Raw genomic sequence first — 25,662 nt, 5'->3', positions numbered from 1 at the left:
TGCTGAGCAAATGAAGGGAAGCCCACTAAGCATGGTCCTCAGTGTTCTTCAAATCCATCCCCGCCTGCCCACCCCCCCCCCCCCCCACAGCCCCGGCCCAGCTCAACTGCCATCCTCTCATTATCCCAGAGCATCTGCCTCGTGTTCAGCCCTGTCCCACACCCCAGGGGCTCCTTCTAACACTCACATCTGATCCTGCTCTTCTGCTGCTCAGAATTCTCCTGTATCTCCTCGCTACCCTTAGAATAAAGTCCAGACTCCTCAGCCTGGGACTGCAGCACCTTTCCACTCGCTTCTAGCTGCTTCTCTTCCTTACCTCCTGTCCCCTGCCCTTCAGCTCCCGGAACCGTGAGCACTGTCCCCAGTAAAGCCCGCTGTTTCACGCCCCCCAGGGCCTTTGCCCAGCTTGTCCCCCTGCCCCGTGAAAGCCTTCCTCACCCCCTTCATCACCTGGCAGGCTCCTACTCATCCTTCTAAAGCCCAGGCGGGGCATGCCATTCTCCAGGAAGTCTCCCCCGAAATTACTGCCCACTCCTGGCAGCTAGTCACTCTGTCCTCTGCCTGAGGTGCCCATCGTGGGCCCTGTTACAGTACCCATCACCCTGCCTCGATATTGCGTTTCTCGATGGCTCCTCCTTGAGAGCAGAGTAGGGTCTGTTTCCCTGTGTCACCTCGGGGGATGCTGATTCTAACACACTGCCTGGTGTGTTGGCAGAGGCGCAAAAATGTCAACGAGTGCTTGGCTGAATTAACGAGTGAAGCACGAATCTCTGAGTCCCAGTGTTTCTCCAGAGCACCAGACGCCATGCCTGCACTTCAGTACTTGTGTAATTGTGTGCTTCCTCCCACCAGGGTGAGTTTCAAGGGCCAGTGCCCGTGTTTGATGCTGAATTTCAGCGTGTGTCTGCCTCTTGCTCTCCCTTCTGAGTGCCTGCCTCCCTTTGTACACCATTCACGGTAGGGAGGCTCCTGCTTAAAGTCATTCCGTGGCTTCCTGCTGCCCTTAGAATAAAATCTAAACTCTGGACTAAACTACAAGTCCCTGGGCAGTCTGGCCCTGTCTACATCGCCAGTCTCATCTCGCTCCATCTACACCTGGCTCTCTACACTTTAGCTCTCTCTGGAAACTCTTCCTGCCCCAGGGCCTTTGCATATGCTGTTCTCTAGCTGAGACACATCCCCCAGCTTCCCCTGGATGGCTTTCTGTCATCCTTTCAGTGTCAGCTAAAATAACCCTTTCTTTCAAACTAGGTTAAGCCTCCCTGACGAAGCATTTCGTAGCCCTCCGGATTTTTCTTATGTCCTAATTGTAACTTACTGTTTGTGTACACAATTCTTTGATTAATGTCTGTCTCATGCATAAGATGTACACTCTGTGAGGACGTTGGGGACCCTGTCCGTCTTGCTCTCTTGTGTAGCTCAGCATTCAGCACATTGCTGAGCACTTAGGTACACAAATAAAATTGCTGGTAATGAATGAATGAGTTCCTCTCTGTGCCTGTTGATTTTCCCTGTCCAGCACCCCCGCCAACCCAGTACACAGCAGGTGCTTAATAAACCCTTGTGGAATAATGAATGAAAAATGAATGAATGAATGCCCACGTCCACCCCTTGTCCCCTTGCCTTTCTGCTTCCCTTCTCTTTACCTTGGTCTCTTTAGATAAAGCGTCTATATAGTTTGTAGGTATAACTATATATTCGTGTGTTTTGGGCCCCTCTCCAGGAGTTGGGCTGGGCTGGGAGTCCCTCCCTCCCCATCGCCCCGCCCCCACATGCACACAGCAAAACATTAAAAAGAAAACATCTCGAAACTGCAAAAAACACCACAGCCCTCCCCCCTCCCCCCCAATCCCACAAAAAAATAAAACACGACGCTCCCTCACAACGGCCCCCCTCCTTTCCCTTCCCCCTCCCTCGGGGTCCCTGATTCGGAGGGTCGGGGGCGCCCCCCACGCCGGGGCGGGGAGGGAAAGGCCAAGCAGTCTCCAGCGCGCTCGCGGGGAGGGAGGGGGGCGCCCCCGACCCCCGGCAGCCTCGTTGCACGCGCGCCCGCGCACGCGCCCCGGACACGCCCCCCTCGGCGCCCCCCGTCGCGCCCCTACACGGGCGTGGTTTTCCTGTTGAGCGTGTTGGTGTTGGAGGCGGCGGCCTCCTTGGCCAGGGTCCCGGGGGCGGGCGCGGCGGGCGCGGGCGGCGCGGGGGCGGGCGCGGCGGGCGGCCCGGTGACCGTGACCGTGACGCCGCCGCCCGCCTCCTTGGGGAAGGCGTTGTGCAGCGTGAGGAAGCCGGGCGCCCCCCCGCGGTCCCGCTCGGCGCCCGCCCCGCCGCCGCCGCCGCCGCCGCCGCCGCCCCCCGCGCCCCCCGCCGCGCCGCCGTACGCGCCGCCGCCGCCGCCGGCCCCCGCCGGCCCCGCGGCCACGCTGCCCTTGGACGGGTCGCGGCTGAGCGTGTACATGGAGATGTCCGTGGAGGCGAAGCCCGGGCCCCCGGCGCCGCCGGGAGACGCGTCCCGCGACGGCGACGGCTCGCTGGAGCGGGAGCTAGAGCGGGAGCGGCGGCGGTAGCGGAAGCGGTAACTGGGCAGACGGAGGATGGCCGAGGGGCCGCTCCCGCCACTGCCGCCCGCGCCCCCGCCGGCCTTGAGCAGGTCCGAGCGAGACTGGCAGTGCGCCTCGCGGCTGCGCTCGATGTAGATGTTGACGGCCAGCACGCCGATCACCTCGGCCAGGATGAACGACAGCCCGCCGAAGTAGAAGGACCAGCCGTACGAGTAATGGTTCTTCTTCTCCTCGTCCCGCTTCGGGCCCGGCTCGCCCGCGTTGGCCGAGATGTACACGATCACGCCGATGATGTTGCTCAGGCCTGGGCGGGGACGGTCAGACGGGAGCCTCGAGGCCACCCCGGCCCTGTCCCCGGCCCCGCCCGGAGGTCCCGCGCAGCTCGCCCGGGGTGGGGGGTGTGGGGGCACCTAGGCTCCATCTCCTTGATGGCCTGGGCCCCGCCTCGAGGGGTCCAGACCCCGCCCCGGATGGTCCAAGCTCCCTCCCAAATTGTCTACACTCCTCCTTGCCTGGCCCAGACCCCACCTCGCGCTGGTCTAAGCTCCACCCCCTGGTGGCCTGGGCCTCGCCCCGAGGGGCCCAGACCCCGCCTGGATGGTCCCAGCCTTTCCCAGATGGCCGAAACTCCTGCCCAGCTGGCCCAGGGTCCTGCCCTGTGCTGGTCTAAACTCCACCCCGAGATGGCCTAGGCCCCGCCCCAAAGGGTCCAGACACCACCTCGGATGATCCAAGCCAGGTCCCAGGTGGTCTAAACTCCTCTCCAGCCGCCAAGCCCCGCCCCATCTGGTCTAGGCCCCACCCCCAAATGACCAAAGCCCCACTGTCAGCTAGTGCAGGCCCCACCTCCACTGGTCTAGTCTAAACCCCGCCCCAGCTGGCCCAGGCCCTGCCCCGGCTGGTCTAAACTCCGCCCCTAACATTATCAGCCTGGGTCTCCCCGAGGTCCCAGCCTCTATTCGTTTAAACTGTTAATGAGGATATCCCGCTCTGACTCTCTAGGCCCTGACTCCTGCTGACCTAAACTCTTCCTTTCATGATGCCATCGCAGCCTGGTTATACATTCTAGGCCCTTCCTCTGTTGGTGTAAAGTTCGTCTTTATTAGAGCAGGTGCCCCTCTACTCCAAACACCGCCCGCGGCAGGTCTAGGTCAAGCTCCGCCCACTGTCCCGGGTCCAGGCAGCCCGCCCCCTGCAGATCTCGACCCATCGCCAAAGCACACCCTGCTCTTTATGCTAAATCCTCCCTCTCCTCCCCTGGCTTCCACCCCTTCAGTAAAGCTCTGCTCCCTGGAATTTCCCAGCACTACTCATTGCGGGTAGAAAGGGGGTCTTGCCCCTTAATGACATGCCTCGCTCGGAGCTGCTCCGGATGGTTTCCCAGGACCGGCCCCTTCTTGGATCCACCGGGGTCCAGGAGGCCCCGCCCCCTAGAGTAGGTTTCTCCCCATCTGCAGCCGATTCACTCTCTCATTCTCAGGCCTGGTCCTCCTACGCCAGCCTCACCTCTCTATCTTCAAGACCCCAGTTCTGCCTCGAAGTCCCACCCCTTCACCCAAGCTCCTCCCCTTCCGTCTCCAGAACCGCGGGTTTTGGAACCTCAACTCCCTGCTTCCCAGATTACGAGCTAGACACCTGTCTGCGCTGGGTTCACTCCCCCGAAGACGGCGCGAAGGCGACACCTACCTTGCCCAGCGGGTGGCGATGGAGCTTGGGAAGAGCCTAAGAAGGCTCCGGGCCCCGGGGGGCGCCCGGGGCAGGGTCGCTTTGCAGACGCGCGCGCGGACACACACATACACACACACACACACGTGCGCGCGCGCAGGTGGGCCGCCCCGGCCGGCCACCCCCTCCCCTCTGCCTCTCACCTGCTGCCACGAACAGGATCCCTGCGCCCAGAATGATGTTTCTCTTGGACTTGTAGACCCGGGAGGCCGCCACGCACACGCCCCCGAGCAGCAGCAGGATGGCGCTGAGGATGGGGAAGATGCTGGAGGCTCGGACGACTCCTGCGAGGGAGAAAGGAGACGGGGGGAGTGGGAGAGAGAGGGGGTGGGAGCCGGGCCAGTCAGCCGCGGCCGCCTGCACGCCCCGCGCCTCGTGTCCCCTGCCTGCTTCCGTCTCTGCGTCTCTCTCTTCCGTCCCTCGCTGGTTCTCCAACTCTCCCTCTCTGCCTGTATTCTGGTTATTTTACTTTTTGCCTCATTCTCGCTCTTCTTTAAATTTTCTCTATTTCTCGGTCTGATTTCCTCTGCCTCTTTTTCTTCGTCCCTTTCTTTCTTCCTCAGTCTATTTTTCTCTCGTGGCATTTTTTTTTCTTTTTATTTCTCTAAATCACTCTCCTCTTTTTCTCTGAACTTCTCCCTTTCTCTGTGGACCCTCTCTCTTACTCTTTTTCCTTCTCGCACGCTCCTTTCCTTCCTCTCTTCTGCGCATTTCTTTCCTTTCTCCAGATGCCTCTTTCTATCAAATTTCTTAATATCGCTCCCCACCAGACCCCCTTTCTGCCTGGCTTCATCTACCTCTCTGGATTCCTCCTCCTTCTCTCTCTCCCCCTCCCTCTTCCTTCATCTTTCCCTCCCTCCTTCCTTTTCCCTCTCTCTCCCTCTCTGACTCTCTCTGCCCCCACCCCGCTTCTGCCTGGCTTCGTCTATTGCTCTAGGCTTCTCTTCCTCTCTCCCTCTTCCTCTATCTCTCTTTCCCTTTCTCTGTCTCTCTCTCTCTTTTTGCAGTCATTTCCACCACCCCACCCCCACCCTGCCCCCAAACCTCAGGCAACCAGATTTTGCGATTTCTGAGCCAGGCTGAGGCCGCAGCCAATCATAATTCAGGATTTGCCGCGTTCTCGGGGTAGCCACCAATCGCACCACGGGCTTCCCCAGCCAGCTCCCGAGAGTGGCCAGTCCGCGCCGCGGATTGCCTCACAGCCCTGGGCTCAGTGGCCAATCCCAGCCCAGGGAGCAACAGCCAGTCACGGCGCGGAGTTGCCGCGAGTGCCCAGTACAGCACAGAGGCCAATCAGCTCCCGGGATCCCCCCTCAGCCCGCCCCAAGGTGAGAGGTGGGGGCGGGAGAGAGACCACTGAGCCAATCGGGGACCAGAGGATCTCAGTGTCCGGACGTGGATTGGCTGGCAAGCCCATCTCTGCTTGTCGCTCTAAGTGCCGGGCCCCCTCTCTGCACCCCCGACCCGCCCCGGACCGGCAGTCCCGCCGCCATTCAGACCCAGACCCACACGTACGGAGCAGATACTCCGCGCTGTCATGGTCGTAGTCCGTGTCCTCCGGGAAATGGTTGATCTTCACGCAGACGCCTCTTTTCAACCCTGGAGGGGGATGGGAGTGGTGGTGGCAGTATTTAAGAGTTGGGGGGAATCTCCGGTGAGAGAAGACCCTCCCCCTCCCCAAATCCCTTCTCTCTCTGGGCTGATTGGGGGAAAGGAAGTCCTCGCTCCTGAGCCTGTCTCGGCATCTGGGACAAACTTTCAACCCCTCTGGCCTCAGTTTCCCCACCTGTTAAAAGGAAAAGAAAGAAAAAAACCCATCCAACACTATTAAAAGGCCACAAGGACCTTTGCCCTGGAAACTCTTCGAGTATACTCAGCTTCTCTGGCCTTCTGTTTCCACCCTGCAAGGAAGAAGGCATTGGTTTCAGCAGTGTCAGAGCGCCCTTCTAACTCTGAACTTGCGGACAAGTCTGAAAATGGGTAGGAAACGAAGAAAGGGGCTACACAGGGCGAGGACTACATTTCCCATGAGGCCCTATGAGGTCTTGAGTCCAATGGTGAGGAGAGACCAGCCCCAGTGGATCATGGGAGTTGTAGTCTCTTCAATATAGGGAGCGAGCTTCTGGGTGTCTTTCCGCACTGAACGTGGAATCCTCTGAAAGGAGATGGAGTGGTTGGAGCAAGCAGAGGCATGTGAGGAGATGAAGTATGCCTCTAGGGGTCATGCAGTCTCACCCCCTGCCTTCCTCCCAGAATTCTCCTCACCTAGCTGGAGACTGATTATAAGTAAGTACAAATATAAATACATTTAGTTTCCTCAATTCTCCAGGCTCCTTCCAACCTCCAGGCACTTGCCCATGCTGTGGAACATTCCGCTCACATTCTTCACTGACGAAAAACTTACCCTGCAAGTGGGCACCTCACGGGGCATCTGCTTGAGGAAGCTTTCCGGGTGCGTGTGTGTGTGTGTGTGCACATGCACGCCTCCCACCAAAGTTGGGTCAGTTCTCCGCCCCCGCCCGGGGTCCAGCAGCTCCCTGTGCTACCCCCCTTTCTGGCATGCATTGGGTTGATTTATGATCTTCTTTCTCAGCAAGCTCAGAGTTCCTGCAGGGGGAAGGCATGCAGTCTGATTCCGCTGTGTGTCCCTAGCATTGCCTGGCACAAAGGATGCTTCAAGAAATGGGTGTTGAATGAAAGAATAAATGAATGCATGAATGAAATTATGAATGATTATAAGGATAGCAGAAGGGGAGATTCAAGGCAGAAGATGATTGGAGAAGGAATGGGATAAGGGAAAGGATTGAGAAGAAAGAATGTAAGGAGTGAATAATTCCACTAAGAGCTAACATTTGTTAAGGGCTTCCTAGGAGGATTAACTCCTCTGGAGCTCCCAATTGTCCTGTGAAAAAGATAATGTTATTGGTGTCCTGCAGTGGCCAAACATTGGGAATTGGAGTCACACTGCTTGATAATGAAGTCCGGCTCCATCACGTCCTTATTCTGTGACCTTGCTGGCATTACTCATGCCAATTTGCTTCAATCCCTTCTCCTATAGGAAGTGGATAATTGGATGGACCTCACAGGTTTGTTGTGAGGATTGAATCCAAGTAAAGAGATTTAGCACTTTGCCTGGAAGAAAATTAAGTGCTCAGTTGGCATTAGTCAATATACCCATTGTCCGAATGAGGAAACAGAGGCACAGAAAGGGTTCATCAATTCACAGCTGATGGGTAGTGGAAGCAGAATTCAAACACACAGCAATTTGCTCCACTGTAATGTAAGCATCTCGGTGGTTCACCACTGTATTCCTAGCATCTAGAACAATGCTTAGCACACAGTAAGAGCTTAATAAATATTTTTATGAAAGAATGATTGACTGGGCCAACAAGCACATGAAAAGATGCTCAACATCCTTAATCATTAGAAAAATGCAAGTCAAAACCACGAGATACTCTCATAGATATGAGATACCATCCCACTAGGAAGGCTACTACAAAAAATGATTAAAAAACAAACCAGAAGACAACAAGTGTTTGCGATATGGAGAAATTGGAACCTTTGTGCGCTGTTGGTGGGAATGTAAAATGGTGCAGTCGCTATGGAAAATAATATGGAGGCTCCTCAAAAAATTAAAAACGGAATTATCATAGGATCCAGCAATTCCACTTCTGGGTACATACCCAAAACAATTAAAAGCAGGGTCTCTAAGAAATATTTTTACATACATTTTTATAGCAGCATTATTCACAACAGCCAAAAGCAACACACGTGTCTATCAACAAATGAATGGATAAATGAAATGTGGTATATACATACAGTGGAATATTATTCAGCCTTAAAAAGTAAGCGAATTCTGACACATGCCACAATGTAGATGAACCCTGAGGACGTTAAGTGAAGTAAGCCAGTCATAAAAATACAAATACTGTATGATTCTACTTATGTGAGGTATCTAGAATAATCCAATTCATAGAGACAGAAAGCAGACTGATGGTTGCTAGGGGCTGGGAGGAGGGCGGGTGGGGAGTTGTTCAATGGGGACAGAGTCTAAGTTTTGCAAGATGAGAAGAGTTCTGGAGATTGGGTGCACAACAATGTGAATGTACTTAACACCACTGAGCTGCACACCTAACAGTGGTTAAGATGATAAATTTTATGTTACGGCTGTTTTACCACAATTTTAAAAAAAGAATGATTGAATGAATGAATGAATGAATGAATGAATCTACACCTCTCAAGTGCAAATTCTTACCCATCAGCACATCCATTATGGTGTGGCAGGTAAGCCTGTGGGTTCAAGTTCTCCTCTCTTGAAGGGGATCATAGTATTTCTCTCAAAACATGAATGATAATTAAATGAGATTGAGCATGTAAAGCTCACACCACGCAGACACTCGACAGATCAGTGGTGACAGCAGTCATGATAACTAGTACTTACTGAGGGCTAACCACGCACCAGGCACCGCTCCAAGCATTTGACAGACATCAACGCACTCAATACTTAAGACAAACCCTAGGGATACCAAGCAATAATAGTGTCCCTGCTTTACAGATGAGGAAACTGAGGCAGAGAGTTGAAGGAGTTGCTCAATCTCATGTGGATGGTAAGTCAAGGGGAGGAGAGTCCAGTGTGGCTGGGCTTCAGAGGTGAGCATAGATGGGGCAGTGGAATATGGTGCCCCAGAACATGAGTCCAGAGTGCTCTGGACTCACATGTCAGGGCTGCCACTTCCCATCTCTGTGGCTTTTGGGGCTTGAATGCCCCTGAGCCTCAGCTTCCTCATTTGGAAAATGAGGGCGATGATATGACCTTATAGGATTTGATAAGGGTTCAATGAGACCCACAGTCAAGGGCAGAATCCACAGGGGTTATGCAGCATGCCTGTGTGGGTTATGCCACCCTACTGGGCCAGGAGCTTTATGTGTGAAGGGATGGCAGTGACGTGTCCCTGAGTCTCCCGCAGGCCTGCCTAGCACAGACCTGGGTAGGCGAGGGTGAAGGGGGAGGATGCTGTGCCGAGGACACATGGAGAAGTGGGTTCCAGATGGCTCTGCCCCTCACATATTGAGTGGACATGTGGCTGACTCACTTCCCCTTTCTGGCCATCAGCCTCCTGCTTTGACAAACTCAAGAGTGGTAATAATACCTTCTGCAAGGATTCAGTGAGATAATAAGACATGCAAAGTGCTGAGTGCGGGGTCTTTACACAGTCAGGTCGCATAAATGCGGCTGTGGGTCCAGGTTCTTGAGTCCTGAGAGAGGACCTAGGATGGCAGCTGAGATTCAGGGGTGGGGGTGGGGGTATGGGTTCTAGACCCATAGGGATGCCATCAGCCCCAGCTGGCTCTTGGGCACTTGAATCATGGCAATTGAGATGAGCTGTGAGCATAAGATACATCCCCAGTTTCAGACTTGGTATGAAAAGCATGCATAAGATATCACTAATAATTTTTATATTAATTACTTGTTAAAATGATAATAGTTTGGCTATGTTTGGTTAAATAAAAGATATTAACTTTTATATTAATTCATTATATTGTGTAAATTATGTTTATTGCATTCTATTCACCCAACTTTCTCCTTTTTTTTTTTTTTGAGGAAGATTAGCCCTGAGCTAATTACTGCCAATCCTCCCCTTTTTGCTGAGGAAGCCTGGCCCTGAGCTAACATCCATACCCATCTTCCTCTGCTTTATACGTGGGATGCCTACCACAGCATGGCATGCCAAGCGGTGCCATGTCTGCACCCGGGATTGGAACTGGCAAACCCCGGGCCGCTGAAGCAGACCATGCACACTTAACTGCTGCGCCACCGGCTGGCCCCTACTTTTTACTTCTTTTAATGTAGCTACTAGAAAAATTTAAATCATATTGCAGCTCGTTTGGTGTTTCTATTGGGCTGTGCTGGGAGAGAGGCTGGGGCTTCTGGGTTATCAAGGAAGAGAGACTCAGGGCTCGGTCACCTGAATTCCTAATAATAAGGACAATAATAAGGATAAGAACAACAACAAAGTATGAACTACATAGTCGATCCCTTACTCTGTGCCTGCCAGCCTTTAAAATGCTTTACACCTGCCAGCTCATCAAGTCCCTCTCAATGAGCTAGGGGCTGTGGTTGTGGCTGTTATAACCCTGTGGCTCGGGGCTATGATGATCTCCATTTCACCAATGAAGGAAACGAGGCACAGAGAGGTTAAAGCGTATATGGCCCAAGCTCACCCCGCTGTGTGTGGCAGGCAGGAGGTAAACCCAACGCTCGTGCTCCAAAGTTTGTGTCCAAATGACTACATTCTACTGCATCTCCCAGAGACTCGAGGGGAGATGGGATGGAGCCCAAGAATTCCCCAGGGACACAGCGCCTTCAGGAGGCAATAGCTCAGGGGACCAGTTTCTCCACTCCTGGATCCCCGATGGGCTGAAGGCTAGTGGACGTGTTGCTTTGTTCTCCTAGGAAACAAAACAGACCTGGATTCGAATCCGGATGCTGCCTATTAGCTGTGTGACTTTGGGAAAGGCATTCCACTTCCCTGAGCCTTTGCCTCCATTTCTAGAAGCTGGGGATAACAGTACATCCTTCACAGGGTTATTGTGAGCATTCGGTGACAAACAAATGACGATTATAGCAACAATAAAGCCAGCCTTCATTTACCCCCGCCTTAAAACACTTACTTCCTTTGGCTTCCAGAGCACCCACTTACTTCATTTTCCCCCAACCTCTGTGGCCACTCCTTTCTCTGCTCCCTTTGATGGCTCCTTCTCGTCTCTGATTGTCCTTTCATAGTGGACGAGCTCAGGCTGCAGTCCTTCAACTGATTTTTTGACTCATCTCTGTCTCATCTCACTCTCTCGGTGACCTCATCCATCCACATGCAATGACCCCCCCAATTTTTATCTCAGCCCAGACTCTCCCCTGAACTCTGGCCTCATCTAATCTATCAGATCGCTAACAGCCGGGACCAGAAGTCAGCAAACTCCGGCCCCCGGGCGAAACCCAGCCTGCCAAATCCAGCCAAGAATGGGTTTCACATCCTTTAAATGATTGAAAAACTATCAAAGACCATTTTGCGGTAGGTGAAAATGATATAAGGTTCCAATGTCAGTGTCCATGAATGAAGTTTGATTGGAACACAGCCGCGCTCATTCACTCCCGGCGTGTCCCAGGCTGTTTTCAGGAGTACACTCCACAAAGCCTAAAATATCGAACGTATGCCGCTTTATAGGGCCTTTCCTGTGCTGATCCCTGTCCCAGATGACGTCTCTAACAGGCATCCTAAGCTTAACATGTCCAAAACTGAGCTCTTGATAGCCCCTCTTATAATAAACTAGATAAGAGAAAATAAAATAAATGAAATAAAATACCTCCTGTTCAATCTGATGAATGCCCTCGGAGCCCCATTCTCAGGTGCTCAGGTCACAGTCTTAGAGCAGTGACAAGGGGTGGCAATGGGTTGTCATGACTGGGAAGTTGCTACTGGCATTTAGAAGACAGAGGCCAAGGATGCTGGTAGACGTCCTACAATGCACAGGACGGCTCCCCAGAACACAGAATTATCCATCCCAAATGTCCACAGCACTGAGGCTGAGAAACACTGCGTCGGAGACATGCGGCCTCTTCTCTCTCTCATACCCCACAACTGCTCCGTCAGCAATTCCTGCCCGCTGCAGCTTCCGACATATTCTGAATTCACCTCCCGGACTCCACAGCTCCCACCCGGGACAAGCCACTTCCTGTTTCCCTCCGGTCTTCTTGGTTTCTCAACACAGCAGCAGGAGTGATCCCGGTAACATTTAAGGCAGCTCATGTCATTCCTCTGCTCAAAAGCCTCTGATGTGAAAAGCAAAATATGTTGCAGGGACCAGAAGAACGAGCGAGATCAGGGCGCTGTCATCTCTTTGACCGCAGCTCAGACCGTGTCCCCTGCACTTATTCTGCCCCAAGCCTCACTGGCTCCCCCTGGTCATCAACCGCGCAGGCTCCCACCTCAGGGTGTCTGCGTTCCCTGTTTCTACAGCCTGAAGCACTTCCTCCAGTCGGCCGCGTGGCTCCATCTCTCACTTCCTTCAGCCCTCCACTCGATGTCACCTCCTCAGTGAAGCTTTTCCCAGTCCCCTTATCTACAATTTCACACACATACCCTGACGCTTTCCATGCCCTTTGCTCTTTTTCCTCCTTAGCACTTAGCTCTAATACCCTAAATGTTTTACTTACTTATGTCTCTTATTATTTGTCTCTCCCTTTAGAATATAAGACATATAAAAACAGGGATTTTTTTTGTCTATCTTTTTTTTTTTTTTCCCATTGCTGTAGCCCTGGAATCAAGAACAATTCCTGGCATATAGTATAAACTCAATAAATGCTGGTTGTTAAATGAATGACTGGATGAGTGGCATTCTTGCTATATGCTGTACTCTGTCATAGGGGATTCACAAGGCAAGCCCCCACCCTTGGCTCTGTGCCTGGTGCTTGGTCAGACCAACGAATGCACATGAACTCGAATGCCCACAGGAAGAAGAAAGTAACATAATGAGAGAAGTGGATGGATGTGAGGTGATAGGGAGTGGAGGTGACTGTGGGGAAATGGAAATCTCCATGCCCGATCTGAAGAAGCAGTTGCTACTCAGATCTGGCCACTTGTGGCCATTGCAGGATGCAGGCCCCACGTTGTCACATCTTCCGCTAGTTCAAAAGAAGCCGGAAATCAAATTTTCAGTGTGAAGTCTTCCTATTTTTAAATTTGGCAACTGATTCAGATTTTGGTTTTGGTTTTAACCACTCTGCAAACCATACAAAGCACATCTGCAAGTGCCATCCATCAGACCTGAGTTCTCTTGGCTCTGCCCCAGTCACAGCTGGGTGACCTTGGGCAAGTGGCTTAACCTCTCTGGGCCTCAGTTTCCTCATCCCTGACAGGAGGCTGGCACCCACCTCATAGGATCAGAAGGAGATGATAACATTCCTTGCTCATTGAGAGTGCTCAGAGGAGGAAAGAACAGGAAAAGAGAGAGATAAAAAGAAGTGAAAGGATTTCCATCTTTCTGGTGCGGGAGGGAGAGCCTCAGGATTGGCTAGTCCCACTCCCTGTTGCAGATGAGGGCTGTGAGGCTCAGGAAGGTGCAAGGTCAGGGTCACACACGGGGACAGGTGCACTGTGGGACTGGCACCCCGTCTCCTGCTTCCCCCCAGCGCCTCCATGTTATGCGTCAATAAAATAACCAGGCTGAGAGTGGGAGAGAGGAGGTGCTGGAGAGGAGAGGGCAGGAGTCTGGGAGACGAGGAGGGGGAGGCAGAGGGATCTGGCGTGGAGGGAAACTGCGAGAAGGAGAGCAGGACTGAGGGAAAGAAGGAAGGCGGATGCTAGAAGTGGCAGTGGACTCAGAAGAGAGAAGACTTAGAGAGAAGAAGTGAGGTGTGGAAGGAGGAAGAAGTGGAAGGAAGGCATGAGCGGAGGGAGGGCAAAGGAGAGTCACATGAAGGACAAAGGGGGACGAGGACCAGGATGGGAGGTGGGAAGAGATCCTGATGGGAGGCCTGGAGGGGAGAGGTAAGCAAGACAAGACAGTCTACAGGAGGAACAGAGGCAAGGCAGGAAAGAGGAGAGGGCCCCGAGTGATGGCCGGAGGAGGCATGATGTTAGAGGGGGGAAACAGCCAAAGCGAGGCGAAGGGATGGAGGTGACGAGGAGGGGGCTCTGAATGGGGCCAGAGAGGCAGGAACACTCAGAGGCTGAGGCAGGATGTGGGGAGAGAGGGGATGCAGTGGGCAGGAAGGAGGCGAGATGGGGCAGCTCTGGAGGAGGAGAGTCAAAATAAATGGTGAGAGGGGGAAGGAAGGAGGAAGTGAGGCAGGGGGAGCCCCATGTGTAGGGAGAGGTAAGAGGGAGGGATGGGGGGGGAAGGAGACGCAAATGAAGGAAAGATAAAGGGGTACAGAGGGGAGGAGGCACCCGGGCACCCATGTGCGGAGAGATGGAGTGGGGGCATGAATAGGGTGCACCGACAGAGGAGGGCCAGGGTGCAGAGAGGGGTTGATAGTAGGAGAGAGGAGTGGCGGGGGGTGAGCATGGTGGGAAAGAGCAGGAGGAGAGGGAGACCACCAACGGGGATGAGGGGAGGGGAGGCTCAGATCCGGAGGCGGGTCCTCCGCATCCTACCTTCCAGGCAGCAGATCCTCCAGAGGCCCGAGTGGGTGAGGCCGCCGGGGTCCTTCTTCTCGGAGGAGCCGCTGCCCCCGCGGTGGGGCGGCCCGTCGTCGCCGGCCGTGAGGTTGGTGGTGTTACAGATGAAGGCGCGCGTGTAGAGCCAGTAGTCGGTGCTGATGGCGATGGTCATGAGGCCGAAGGCGGCGAAGGCGCCCACCGTCGTCAGCAGCACCTGCACCCCCTTCTCGCACCAAAGGCCCCTCTCTTCGTTCCAGCGTTTCAGCGACTCCAGTTTGACCACGGGCAGCCGGGGGGCCGTGGGCCACCACCGGGGCAGCGGGGGCGGGGCCGTGCCGGCGGTGGGGTGGGCACAGCGCAGGCAGAAGTCGGGGGCCCGGGGCCGGCGGGGCTGGGGAGGGGGCGGCGAGGAGGAGGCTCGGCGGGGAGCCGGTCAGAGAGCGGCCATGGTCGCCAGCTGGTGGAGGGCAGGGAGTGAGGTAGAGAATTAGACAAGAAGGCACCAGTACCTCCCCCGATCTCCCCACTGCCCCCCCACCCCCACTTCAGAAAGAACCCCCGCTGTTTCCTCGGTTGAAGGAACTCCTTCCACTCTGGTCCTCACTGCCTCCCTGTCTCTGAAAAAAATCTCCCTCTGCCCAGAGAAGTCTTTCCACTAACGCCGCTCCAGAAACACCCCCACCAGCCCTGGTAGGACGTTCCTCCAGCCCCTTCCAGCTCCTCCCCCGTCCTCTGTCCTCAGCACAGGGAAAGCCATTTCTCATGTAGCCCCACGGCTTCCTCCTCCCCAGGAACCTCTTCCTCATTTCCTACAAGACCCCCATCATCATTCTGCTCTCACAGTCCACCCCCTCTCCATCTCCCCCTGCAAGTCCCCTCTCTTCACCTACGATGTCCTCTACTCAAGAAAAACAAATCTCTCAATCTCACCTCAGCTAAAAAGAAAAAAATCTTCCAATGAATCCTCAGTTTTCACAACTCAGAGAAACCACACGGTTCCCACCCCTGCCACCCCCACCCCACGGTCTCCTCTGTGTGCGAACCCGCTTCCTCCCTCAGACCCCCGTCTCTGGACCAAGGTTCTCAACCTCCAAGGCACCTTGAAATCACCAGAGGACCTTTCAAGATACTAATACCTGAGTCCCACCTGAGAAGTTCCGAATTCAATCGTCTGGGGTGTGGCCCTGAGCATCTAGGTTTTTAAAAGCTCCCTGGGGGGTTCTCACGGCAACCAACCCGTTGGACCCCTTGGATCCCCTGGTTTGGGAGAATGTTTCCCATCTCCATCACATCCCCTCTGACCGTCCCCACCAGCTCCCTTGGACAACCCCCCGCATCCCCTACTATGTCTTTGACTCAAGGAAAATCCCCCATTCTTCCCTGTGCTTCAAGAAGTCTTTGGAATCTGGCCCCCACTCTTTACAACTTAGACAAACTCATCATAACCATCACTTTCTCCTCCATTAAGAAAAATTTCTTCCATGAGCTCCACGGCATTTTCTACTCACAGGAATCCCTTCCTCCAGACCCCAAATTCCTCTCCATTCAGAAACCTCCCAAGCTCTAACCTGTACACCCACTGCTGTCAAAGGAAACCCCCCAAGCCTGCCCGGCATCCCCCCCACCCCATTCCTCTGCCCTTCCGCCATCCCCCTCTGCCTCCAGATCCCCCCACTGGAGCCCTTCTCATTGTCATCATAAGGATGAACCCCCAAACCCTAGATCTCCACAACTCACTTGCATCTCCACTCTTTCTTCAACTGACAAGAACCCCCCTCCACCCCCCACCCTGACTTCTCTTAGATCCTGAAGAACTCCCTTCACTTTCACCCCCTTCCTCCACCCTCTCCAGCTCCCAGGATCTCCTCCACTCAGGAAAACCCACTTCCTGGCTCCCACCAACTTCCCTTCTTGGGTACACCCCCAGAACTCCCCCTACTATTTCACCTGTGCAGGAACATACACAGTACCCCCATTTTCTTCCAAGTTTAAAAAAGGCCCCCCTTCACAAACGGTGCCCCTCAGAAAAATTCGGCTTTCGAGATTACAACTCTCTTTCAATTAGGAATAATTTCCCACTCTGCACCGGCATCCCCCCCCAATCCCCCCCCCCCAGTGTCCATTCATCTCCCTCTTCCACAGAGTTCCACCACGAGCCCCCAGCCCTGCCTTCCCACCCTCCCAAAACCTTCCCTGCTGGCACTGGCCCCTGGCTGTTTCCAACACTCACTTTTTCCTAGACTTCTTCCCCCAAACCCCTTATTATAATTAAGAGCCTGGAAGCCTCAGAGGAGGGGAAAATAACACCCCAGGTCCCAGGACCGGGGTGACCTTGGCCTCCTCCGCCCCCATCAGCTGGCCCCCACTGGGTCTGCTCCGAAGAGGGGCTTTTGAAGAAGGTTGTCTATGGGGGGTGTCTCCATGGCAACTGGGCCTAGTGCCCCACACGTGTTCCCTCCCCCACCTCGACTCCTGCCTGCCCACACACGCAGCCCCTCCCCCAGCCCCATTCATCAGCGCCGGACACTGACAGCCCCCAGCCTCTCTCCCCGCCCCTTCTGGCCCCTTCCTCTCTTTCCTCTCCAGACAGACAGCTGAGTTTGTCTCCTCTCTATCTCTCGGCCTCCTCTCCCCATATCTGTGCCCCCTCACCACCAACACCACCACCTCCACTGTCCTAGCAAATTTCTGCTTCCACCGGGGCTGAGCCTGTGACCCCAGGATGCACCCCTCCTCCTGCTGGGCCCCTTACAACCCCGGGAATAAGGAGGGGATGGAGAGAGGGGATAAAGGAGGGAAATTCTCCATCAAAAAAAGATTTGAAGATCTTTTCATTTTGTCAGTTTGGGGGGCAATGGTTATAGGGACTCTCCCCTCAATCCATCTGTCAGCGGCAGCAAAGGAGGAGGGAGCAGGGGACCCCCAATTCTAAAGCTTCTGGATATGAGAGGGGTCACCCTCCCTTCTCCCCCTGAAGGGGTCCAGCTCCTTCCTCCAGAATTAGGGGCTCACAGAACCTTCATTCCACATCCACCCACCTCCGATTAATAAGAAGATCTGTCTCACCTCTGTTACGGATAGGTCAACTCTCCGATGCACTGGGGAGGGAACGGTGAGCCCCCCCCAGAAAAACCCTTGTGGCTCCCAGTTCTCACTGCTCCCCCTCCCCCAGCAGCGAGGGACCCAGGCGTCCGACCTGGTTGGGAGGTGGAGATGAGGAGGCGTATGGGGAATGGGGGTGTTGGGGTGGGAGGGGAGGCCGAGGGGAGCTCTGAGCTCTGGCCCCAAGGGAGTGGGGGTCGGGATGGGAAAAAAAAAAAAGGTGAGGAGACAATTTGGTTCTCGTGTCGCTGGGTAAAGTGCGGAGCTGGAGGACGAGAGAGGGAGGGAGGAGGGAGCGGGGGGAGGGGGAGCTGCTGAGGATGGGGGAGCCACGGAGAGGAGATGGATGGGGGGGAGGGAAATGATGGGGGGGGCAGGGTCTGGGTGGCAGAAGGAAGCTGGAGAGAAAGAGCGAGAGAGACCCGGAGAGGGAGGAAGAGAGATGGAGAGAGACAAGGAGAAGCGGAAAGAGAGACCCAGAGACGGGAAACAGAAATGGGGGAGGAGAAATTTGGGGGAGGCAGCGGCTGGTAGCAGAAGGAAGTTAGAGAGAGACAGACACACACAGAGAGAAATATCCAGAGAGACAGAGACCCAAAGAGAGAATCCAAGAGAGGGGGAGCGGTGGGGGAGGGGGGAGGACTGGAGTAAAGGAGAGGAGGGGGTGGGGGTCAGGATCTGGGTGACAGAAGGAAAGAAGAGATGGAAGAGAGTCATCCAGAGAGGGGGAGGAGAGACAGATGGGGAGAGACAGACAGGGAGAGACAGAGAGGATGGCGGAGAGCAAAAGAAATAAAGAGAGGAGAGAAATTGGGGATGGGGCAAGGTCTGAAAAGAGAGAAAGATGCTTTAGAGAGAGAAGAAGATACAGAGAGAAAGAGACAGAGAGAGAGACCAAGAGAGTAAATAATGAGAGAAATTTAGGGGAGTGGGATCAGAGTGGTAGAAGGTGCCTGGAGACAGAAAGGCAGGTGCAGAAGGGAAGAGAGAGACCCAAAGAGAGAGACAGATGGAGAGAGACTGAGGCTAGGAGAGAAAGAGACCCAGGGAAGGAGAGACAGAGAAAGAGACTGAGGAGGCATGGAAAGGAAGCTGGGGAAAAATAGGAGAGGGGCCAGGCTCAGATGAATGAGGGAGGTCAGAGATGGAGACCCCTGCCTCCTCCCCCGACCACATCCCCAGCCCCTGATCCCTACCCCCATCCCCATTTTAAAGCCACCACCCCCACCCCCACTAGCCTCCATCTCTCCACAGCATCGCTTGCCACCGCCACCGCCTCTTCCTGTCGTCATAGCAACAGGATCCAGGCGCTCAGCCAAGGCTGGCAGCAGCGGCCGGAAATGAGGGGAGGGCCTTTTAGAAAGGACTCCGGGAGCTCTCCCCTTTCCCAAAATCCAAGGGAAAACTCAACATCCCGGGTCTCCCCAACCTCCCCCCCGACACACACAAACAAGTGATGAGAGCAAAGATCCTCTGTAAATGAAATTATATTATATTTAATTAACACAGTAGCAAGCCTTTTTGAGTTCCAGCAACAAATATATTTTTTTTCTTTTTACCCCCTACCCACCCCTAGCTCAAACCTGATGGGGAAGAAGGGGTAGATTCTTTCAAGATGGAGATGGGAGTGAGGAGAAAAGTAGGATGTGAATAACTTGGGTGGAAATAAGTCTTAAGAATCTATCTGGGGTTGGGTAGGACGGCTGTGCAACAGTTTTGAAAAGAATGGATATGTGAGTTCTAGAACTAGCCAGTCAGGAGGGGGAGGGACAACTCGAGGTAGAAAATCTGAGAGGAGAATCAGAAAGTTTGATCCTGGGTTCAAATCTCAGAGATGCCCATAGCCACGGTGTGACCTTGGGCAAAACATTCCTTCTCTTCTAGTTGTAGAACTTATAACTGGCAGACTCAGTTACAATGGGGACAAAACCTGCCTCCCACTAAATGAGAACATTGGTGAGAAAAGGTCTTCGCACACTGCTCTAGACAAGCAGTTATTTCAGGACTGTGCAAATGCTCTCGAAAGCGAAAAGCCAACCATGACCGTGGACTTGGGGTGGGCAGTTTGCGTGCTTCATTGTCTTGTGGGATTCTTACAGAATCTTTGCAATGTGGGCACTGGTGTTCCCCTATTATAGATGGCTAAACAGAAGCTTGCAGACGTATAATGATTTGCCCAAATCACTCAAGGGATGAAAGGCAGAGCTGGAGATGAAGCAGCCTCTTTGTGGTGGGTTGCCAAGGCTGGTTAGCAGTGGGTAACCTTCAGAGCCACTTAACATTCCTGGGCCAGCTGCTCCCTTTTGGGGGCTGGCAAAAAAATCCCCAGAAAACCTGTGTTCCCCACACACCCAATTACCTCCCCCTGGAGGAGCCCTATCTTTTTCTGTACCCAGCATCTCAAATTTCCACCGGAATTTGGACAGATCAGTTTACTTAATTCTTACTGTGCCCCCTGGGGAAAGGAGTTCGTAGCAGCATTCTGACGCTCCTGGGGTAGAAGCAAAGAAACACCAGCCTCTCGGGAAGGGGCCTGGAATTCACTCATTTGAGAAATATTTGTTCGACCTCTGCTCTTTTGCCAGGGAGCGCACGACACAGCCTCAGACGGTAACAGCAACCGATGTAAATAAAGTGCTGAATATTGCAGACACTAAGTGATCTGCAGGCATCGACTCGGTCTTCCAGGTTCTGTTATTAGCCCCCGTTTTAAAGATGTGAAGACGGAGGCTGAGAGAGGTAAGCACATCCCGCAGGTAAGAGGTGGTAGTGGTGGAAATCAGGTCCAGGCTGCAGATTCCAGAGCCTGCACTGCTTTTCACTGTTTCTCTGTTCTTTAGGGGGGAGGGCGAGGGGTGTTTACATCCTAAATGAGGAAACTAAAAATAAACAACAACAAAAACAGGTAGTTTTCACGAGTGAAAACAAATAGGAAGATAAAATAAGCCAGAGTTTCTAAACCTCGGAACGATTGCCATCTGGGCTGGCTAATTCTCTGTGGTGGGGACAGTCCTGTGCTTTTGTAGGAAGTCCAGGAGCATCGCTGGACTCTACCCGCTAGATGCCAGTAGCAAGGGATTATGACAAAAAGAATTCACTTGGTTCTACCTCAAATCCCTATTGGAAAAGACTTTTAACACTTTTAACTGTTTCTTCTCTTACTTGCCTTTACGGGCTTGAATAACAGTTATCTTCCACATGTGTCAGCGTTATACATTAAGGATTTTTTTTCTCTGATAGATAAGGGTCTTAACTCATGTAGACCTCACTTTTCTGCCTTTCCTTCTACATAAATATTTGTAATTCTTCTCCTGGTTAATTTTATGACATAAAATAATAGTTTTACATTATGATTTCTTGTTTCTGAGGGCATCTCTCTTCTTCTTCTTCTTTTTTTTTTTTTTGGCAGCTTTATTGAGGTTGAATGCACATACCATACAATTCAACCACTTAAAGTGTGCAATTCAGTGGCTTTTAACTATAATCAAAGAACAGCGCAACCGGCAACTTTAGATCCATTTTAGAGCATCTTCTTTAGCCCAAGAAGATACCACAAGCTGCTTAGCCAGCCGTCACCCCCCGCCCCCCCCCCCCACACATATATCCCAGCCCTAGCATCCCAACCACTAATCTGCTTCCTGTTTGTATAGATTTGCCTATTCTGGACATTTCATATAAATGGAATCATACAATATATGTTTGTTTGTGACTGGCTTCTTTCACTTAGCATAATGTTTTCAAGATTCATTCACGTTGTAGCCTGTATCGGTCCTCCATTTCCGTTTATTGCTGAATGATATTCCATTCCATGGATAGGCCACATTTTATGTATCCATTCACCCATTGATGGACATTCGTGTTATTTTCACACTTGAGCTATCATGAGTAATACTGCTGTGAACATTCATGTACAAGTTGTTGCTCAGACCTGCGCTTTCATCTCTGGGGTGTATACCTAGGAGTGGAATTCCTACATCAGATCTTTACCCTTTTGAGAAATGAGATAGCATCTCTGAACCTCATGTTGTAAGTTAGGAATATTAGACCCACTGATCAACCCTTCAGCCCCTGGAAGGACACTTCAAAAGGGGTGTCTCAGAAGATTCAGGTTATGGGCCCTCTTAGATTTCATTCCTAAATTTGCTCATGAATTCACCTCACATTAACCAAGGCTTTCAGTGGATCTGAGCTGGAGACCTAGAGACTGTAGGCTCAGAGATAAGTCGGCTAAGCCTCTACCCTTGAGAAAGTCCTCCACCCTCACTCCCCTTGATCCCATGTGGTAGGCAGAATTCTAAAATGACTCCCAAGTTTCCCATCCCCTGGATACTCATCCTCTAGAATCCCACCCCCACCCACCTTGAGTGGGCAAGATTTGTGAAAAGAGTGAGGTGTCACTCCCATGATTAGGTTACACAATATGGCAAGGTGAAGGGATTTTGCACATGGAATCAATTGACTTGAAGTTAATAAAAAGAAAGATTATCTGGGTGGGCCTGACCTAATCAGGTGATCTCTTAGACAGGGTCAAGAAGTCAGAGAGATTCAACTTGAGAGCGTCTCCTGCTGTCCTTGAAGGAACAAACTGCCCTGCTATAGAGGGGGCCACACGGTGAGGACCTGAGAAGGACAAGTAGTAGCAAGAAAACAGGGACCTCAGTCATACAACCACAAGGAAATGAATTCTGCTCAATCCAAGGGAGCTTGGAAGTGGATCCCTAACTGAATCTCTGGATGAGGACCCAGCCAGCAGACATCTTAATTTCAGTCTTGTGAGAACCCCAGCAGAGGACCCAGTTACACTGGACTGGATTCTGACCTACAGTAACTATGAGATAATAAATACGTGCTTTTTTAAGCCCCTGCATTTGTGGCATTTGGTTACACAGCAGTAAATAACTAATACATCCTGTAAATCACATTGCTCTGTGCAGGTCACACAGGGGCCAGTCAGCCAATGTTGCATTAATGCCTCCTCGTGCCTCCCCCTCACTCCTGATGACCAGTCAGTCCCAATGTGCAGACCCTTCTCCCTCCTGGATCCCTTTCATACCATTCCCTGCTCTGTCCTGTTCTTGTCTGAGCTATGCCACCAGCCTAGCTCACTGGTCTCCCTCCAGTCCAATTTTCTCTTGTCCCCCAAGGGCTCTTTCTAACATTCAGAGCTAACCCTGTCCTTCCTCTGTTTAAAATTCTCCTATAGCTCCCTATTGCCCTCAGGGGAAAATCTAAGCTCCTCACCTATGTCCTTTTGCCAAGAACACCAGTCTCATCTTATGCCATGTCCACTGCTGCCTCCTGCCAGCTGGAATCATTTTCCCTACTATGCCCAGCTCCTTCACACTTTTGAGATGTCTGAGTGTGACTCCCTTGCCTAAAATCCCCTTCCGCCTCTCCGCCATATTCCAAACCCTCTCTCTGTTCTTGAAGATTCAAGGTACATGCTCCTTCCTCCAGGAAGCCTTCCCTGACCTCGAAAGTCTGAACCAGAGGTTTCAGCTGTGCTTCCACCTTGTCCTATGGTGCCCCCATTACAGCACAGTCACCCTGCATTCTGATTGACATGTCCACCAGTCTCCTCCAGCAGAATGGGAGCTGCTCAAGACAGGCACAGGTCAGGTTCACTTTGGGGTCCCCCAGAGCCCAGCCCTGGTAGACGAGAAGCCCCTGTCCACAGGCACTGAATGGATGGATTGATGGATGGGTGGATGAAGGAATGAATGAAATACTCAGGGAATGAGTGGCTGCCTATTCTGGAGTCCCTACCCTTTAGCAGCCAATCACAAACTCCCGTCCTTGTCCAACCTCTCTCCCCGCCTCATATCCTGAATGTGCTTTTTCCCAGGTGCTTGAGTGTTTCTCATCAACAACAGCTGGGGCCTTTGTGTTTCCTCAAGAGGAACAGAGTGGTGTCGGCGTGTTTTCTCGCTGTACCAGGAAGAGAAATCAGCATTTCTAAAACGTCCTCATTCAGGGTGAAGTGGAAAGATTCCAGCACTGGGGAGTCAGGTGGCCTGAGTTCCAATCCTGGCTTTTCTTCATCTCCTGAAGGGACCCAGAATCAAACTCTTGTTCTGTCTGCATCTTCATCCTCTTGTCTGTAAAGGGGAGCGGGGAGGTGCAGTGAAGAATCTCGCTCTGGATGGGATCTTTCGGGACTATGATTCACCAGCGCACATCCAGGGAATTCTGGCAGGGCTTTTGGGTGTCTGTGAAGCCCCCGAGATTATGTACAAAATTTTGTGAATATGGGTATTCTTTCCTGGGGATCTATAGCTTTTATCTGATGCTCAAACGGGTCCCTAAGCCCATACACTGCTTATAAGAGTCACTGCTTATAATCCAATTTGGCAAAATCTCATTCGTGTTAATAAAAATAAAGGCAAAAAAAAAAAAAAAAAAAAGGGAGAGTATATAAACGCATAGAGAGTGTCTAAAGCAGATTTTCAGCACCCGTCACATCCTGGACCAGATCGTTCCTTGCTGTGGGGGTCGTCCTGTGCACTGCAGGATGCTCAGCAACGTCCCTGGACTCTGCTCCATAGATGCCAATAGCGCCCCCTCCCCAGCTGTGACAACCAAACATGCCCCCCAGACACTGCCAGATGCTCCTTGAGGATAATCACCCCAAGTGGAGAACCGCTGCTCTAGAAGAAGAAACTGATGGCAATCCTTTCCTCTGGGAAGTGAGACTGGCATTGAGAAGAATGAGAAGAAGAAAGTTCCTTTATTCTTTCTGCCCTTCTCTGCTGCTTAAATTTAAAAATCATGACCAGGTATTAAATTTATACTAAAAATGAGTTTATTGTTGAAATAAATTACCTCCATTCGATGGACCCATCCAAAGCCATTGAAGAAAATGAGGCAAATCTCTCCATCTGATAGATTGCCTCCATGACAGACAGCAGCAACGTTTAAAGCTTTTGGTCTCAGGATCCCTCCATGTGCTTAAAAATTGTAAAGGACCCCAAAAGCTTTTGTTTACATGTGTTATATCTATCAATATTTAACATATTCACAATTCAAACACAGAATATTTTAAAATATGTATTAATTTAAGTAAAAAGTAATGAACTCATTGCATGCTTACATAAAAAACTTATTTTAGGGAAAAATAGCTATATTTTCCCAAGTAAAAAAAATATAGTGGCATTGGTTTATATTCTTGAAAATCCATTCAACGTTTGGCCTAAGAGAAAAAGGTTGGGTTCTCATATCTGCTTGGCATTCACTCTATTGTTTTATCACCTGTGGGAGTCACCAAGACCCTGGACTCTATCCATTGATGACAGACTAGGAGTGAAAAAGGCAAATTCTATCTTAGTGTTATTATCAAATTGGTTTTGGCCTCATGGACCCATTAAGCAGGTCTCAGGGATGCCTAGGGTCCCTGGGCCACACTTTGAGAACCGCTAATGTGTAGTATTGTTCTGTAAATGAAATGGGTGCATGACACTGTGTAAAAGCAGTGACAGATAAGTAGATGGCATTATGTGACGTCCATATACATGGAGGTAAACAGCTCAGGAGACTCCCAGGATTCAAGTCTTACCCTGACCATTTACTAGCTGTGTGACTAGGAAAAGGTTGATTAACCTCTCTGTGCCTCAGGATCTCATTTATAAAATGGAGATGATAATAAAAATCACCAGTCTTCTTGGGTTACTGAATGTAAAGTGCTTAGGACTTGAATTCAAAGTGACTGGCACATATTACACAATTAATTTATGCAAACTATTGTTATCAAGCAGCCTTGAAAAACAATAAGGAACAGTTATATAACTGGTAGTAAATGGTCTCCACAATACATTGTCGTGTGAATTTGGAAGGTAGAGAACTACGTGCACTCTATGATAAACACTGTGTCAAATTAACATGGATATGCTACATAGTCTCCTGTGTGTGGATTGAAACACTGCATATATGTTTCCATATGCATATAGTATCCTTGAAATTATACCTTAAAAGATGGTAGTACCCCAGGGGGAGGGGGATTTCTGGATGTCAAGAGGTCAGGAGTGGACTGACTTTTCACAGCATTCCTTCAAAAAAAAGGTAAATAGGGGCCGGCCCCATGGCTAAGTGGTTAAGTTTGCGCACTCCACTTCCATGGCCCA

General features: G+C 51.9%; 1 protein-coding gene across 1 annotated transcript; it reads right to left on the bottom strand.

Moving 5' to 3' along the window:
* Window positions 1-1,879: 1,879 nt before the first annotated feature.
* Window positions 1,880-18,727, bottom strand: CACNG8 (calcium voltage-gated channel auxiliary subunit gamma 8). The gene is made up of 5 exons (XM_070223244.1): window positions 17,510-18,727; window positions 14,438-14,900; window positions 5,799-5,882; window positions 4,427-4,567; window positions 1,880-2,862 (listed from the first exon to the last, which is right to left on the bottom strand). The coding sequence occupies exons 2-5, from the start codon at window positions 14,613-14,615 to the stop codon at window positions 2,099-2,101; spliced, it is 1,167 nt and encodes a 388-aa protein (XP_070079345.1). The 5' UTR covers window positions 14,616-14,900; window positions 17,510-18,727; the 3' UTR covers window positions 1,880-2,098.
* Window positions 18,728-25,662: the final 6,935 nt, after the last annotated feature.

Source organism: Equus caballus, chromosome 10 (genome assembly GCF_041296265.1).
Source record: "Equus caballus isolate H_3958 breed thoroughbred chromosome 10, TB-T2T, whole genome shotgun sequence".
Lineage (NCBI taxonomy): Eukaryota > Metazoa > Chordata > Mammalia > Perissodactyla > Equidae > Equus > Equus caballus.
The sequence above is the reverse complement of the archived record's forward strand: the minus strand, read 5'-3'. Positions and strand labels throughout refer to the sequence as shown.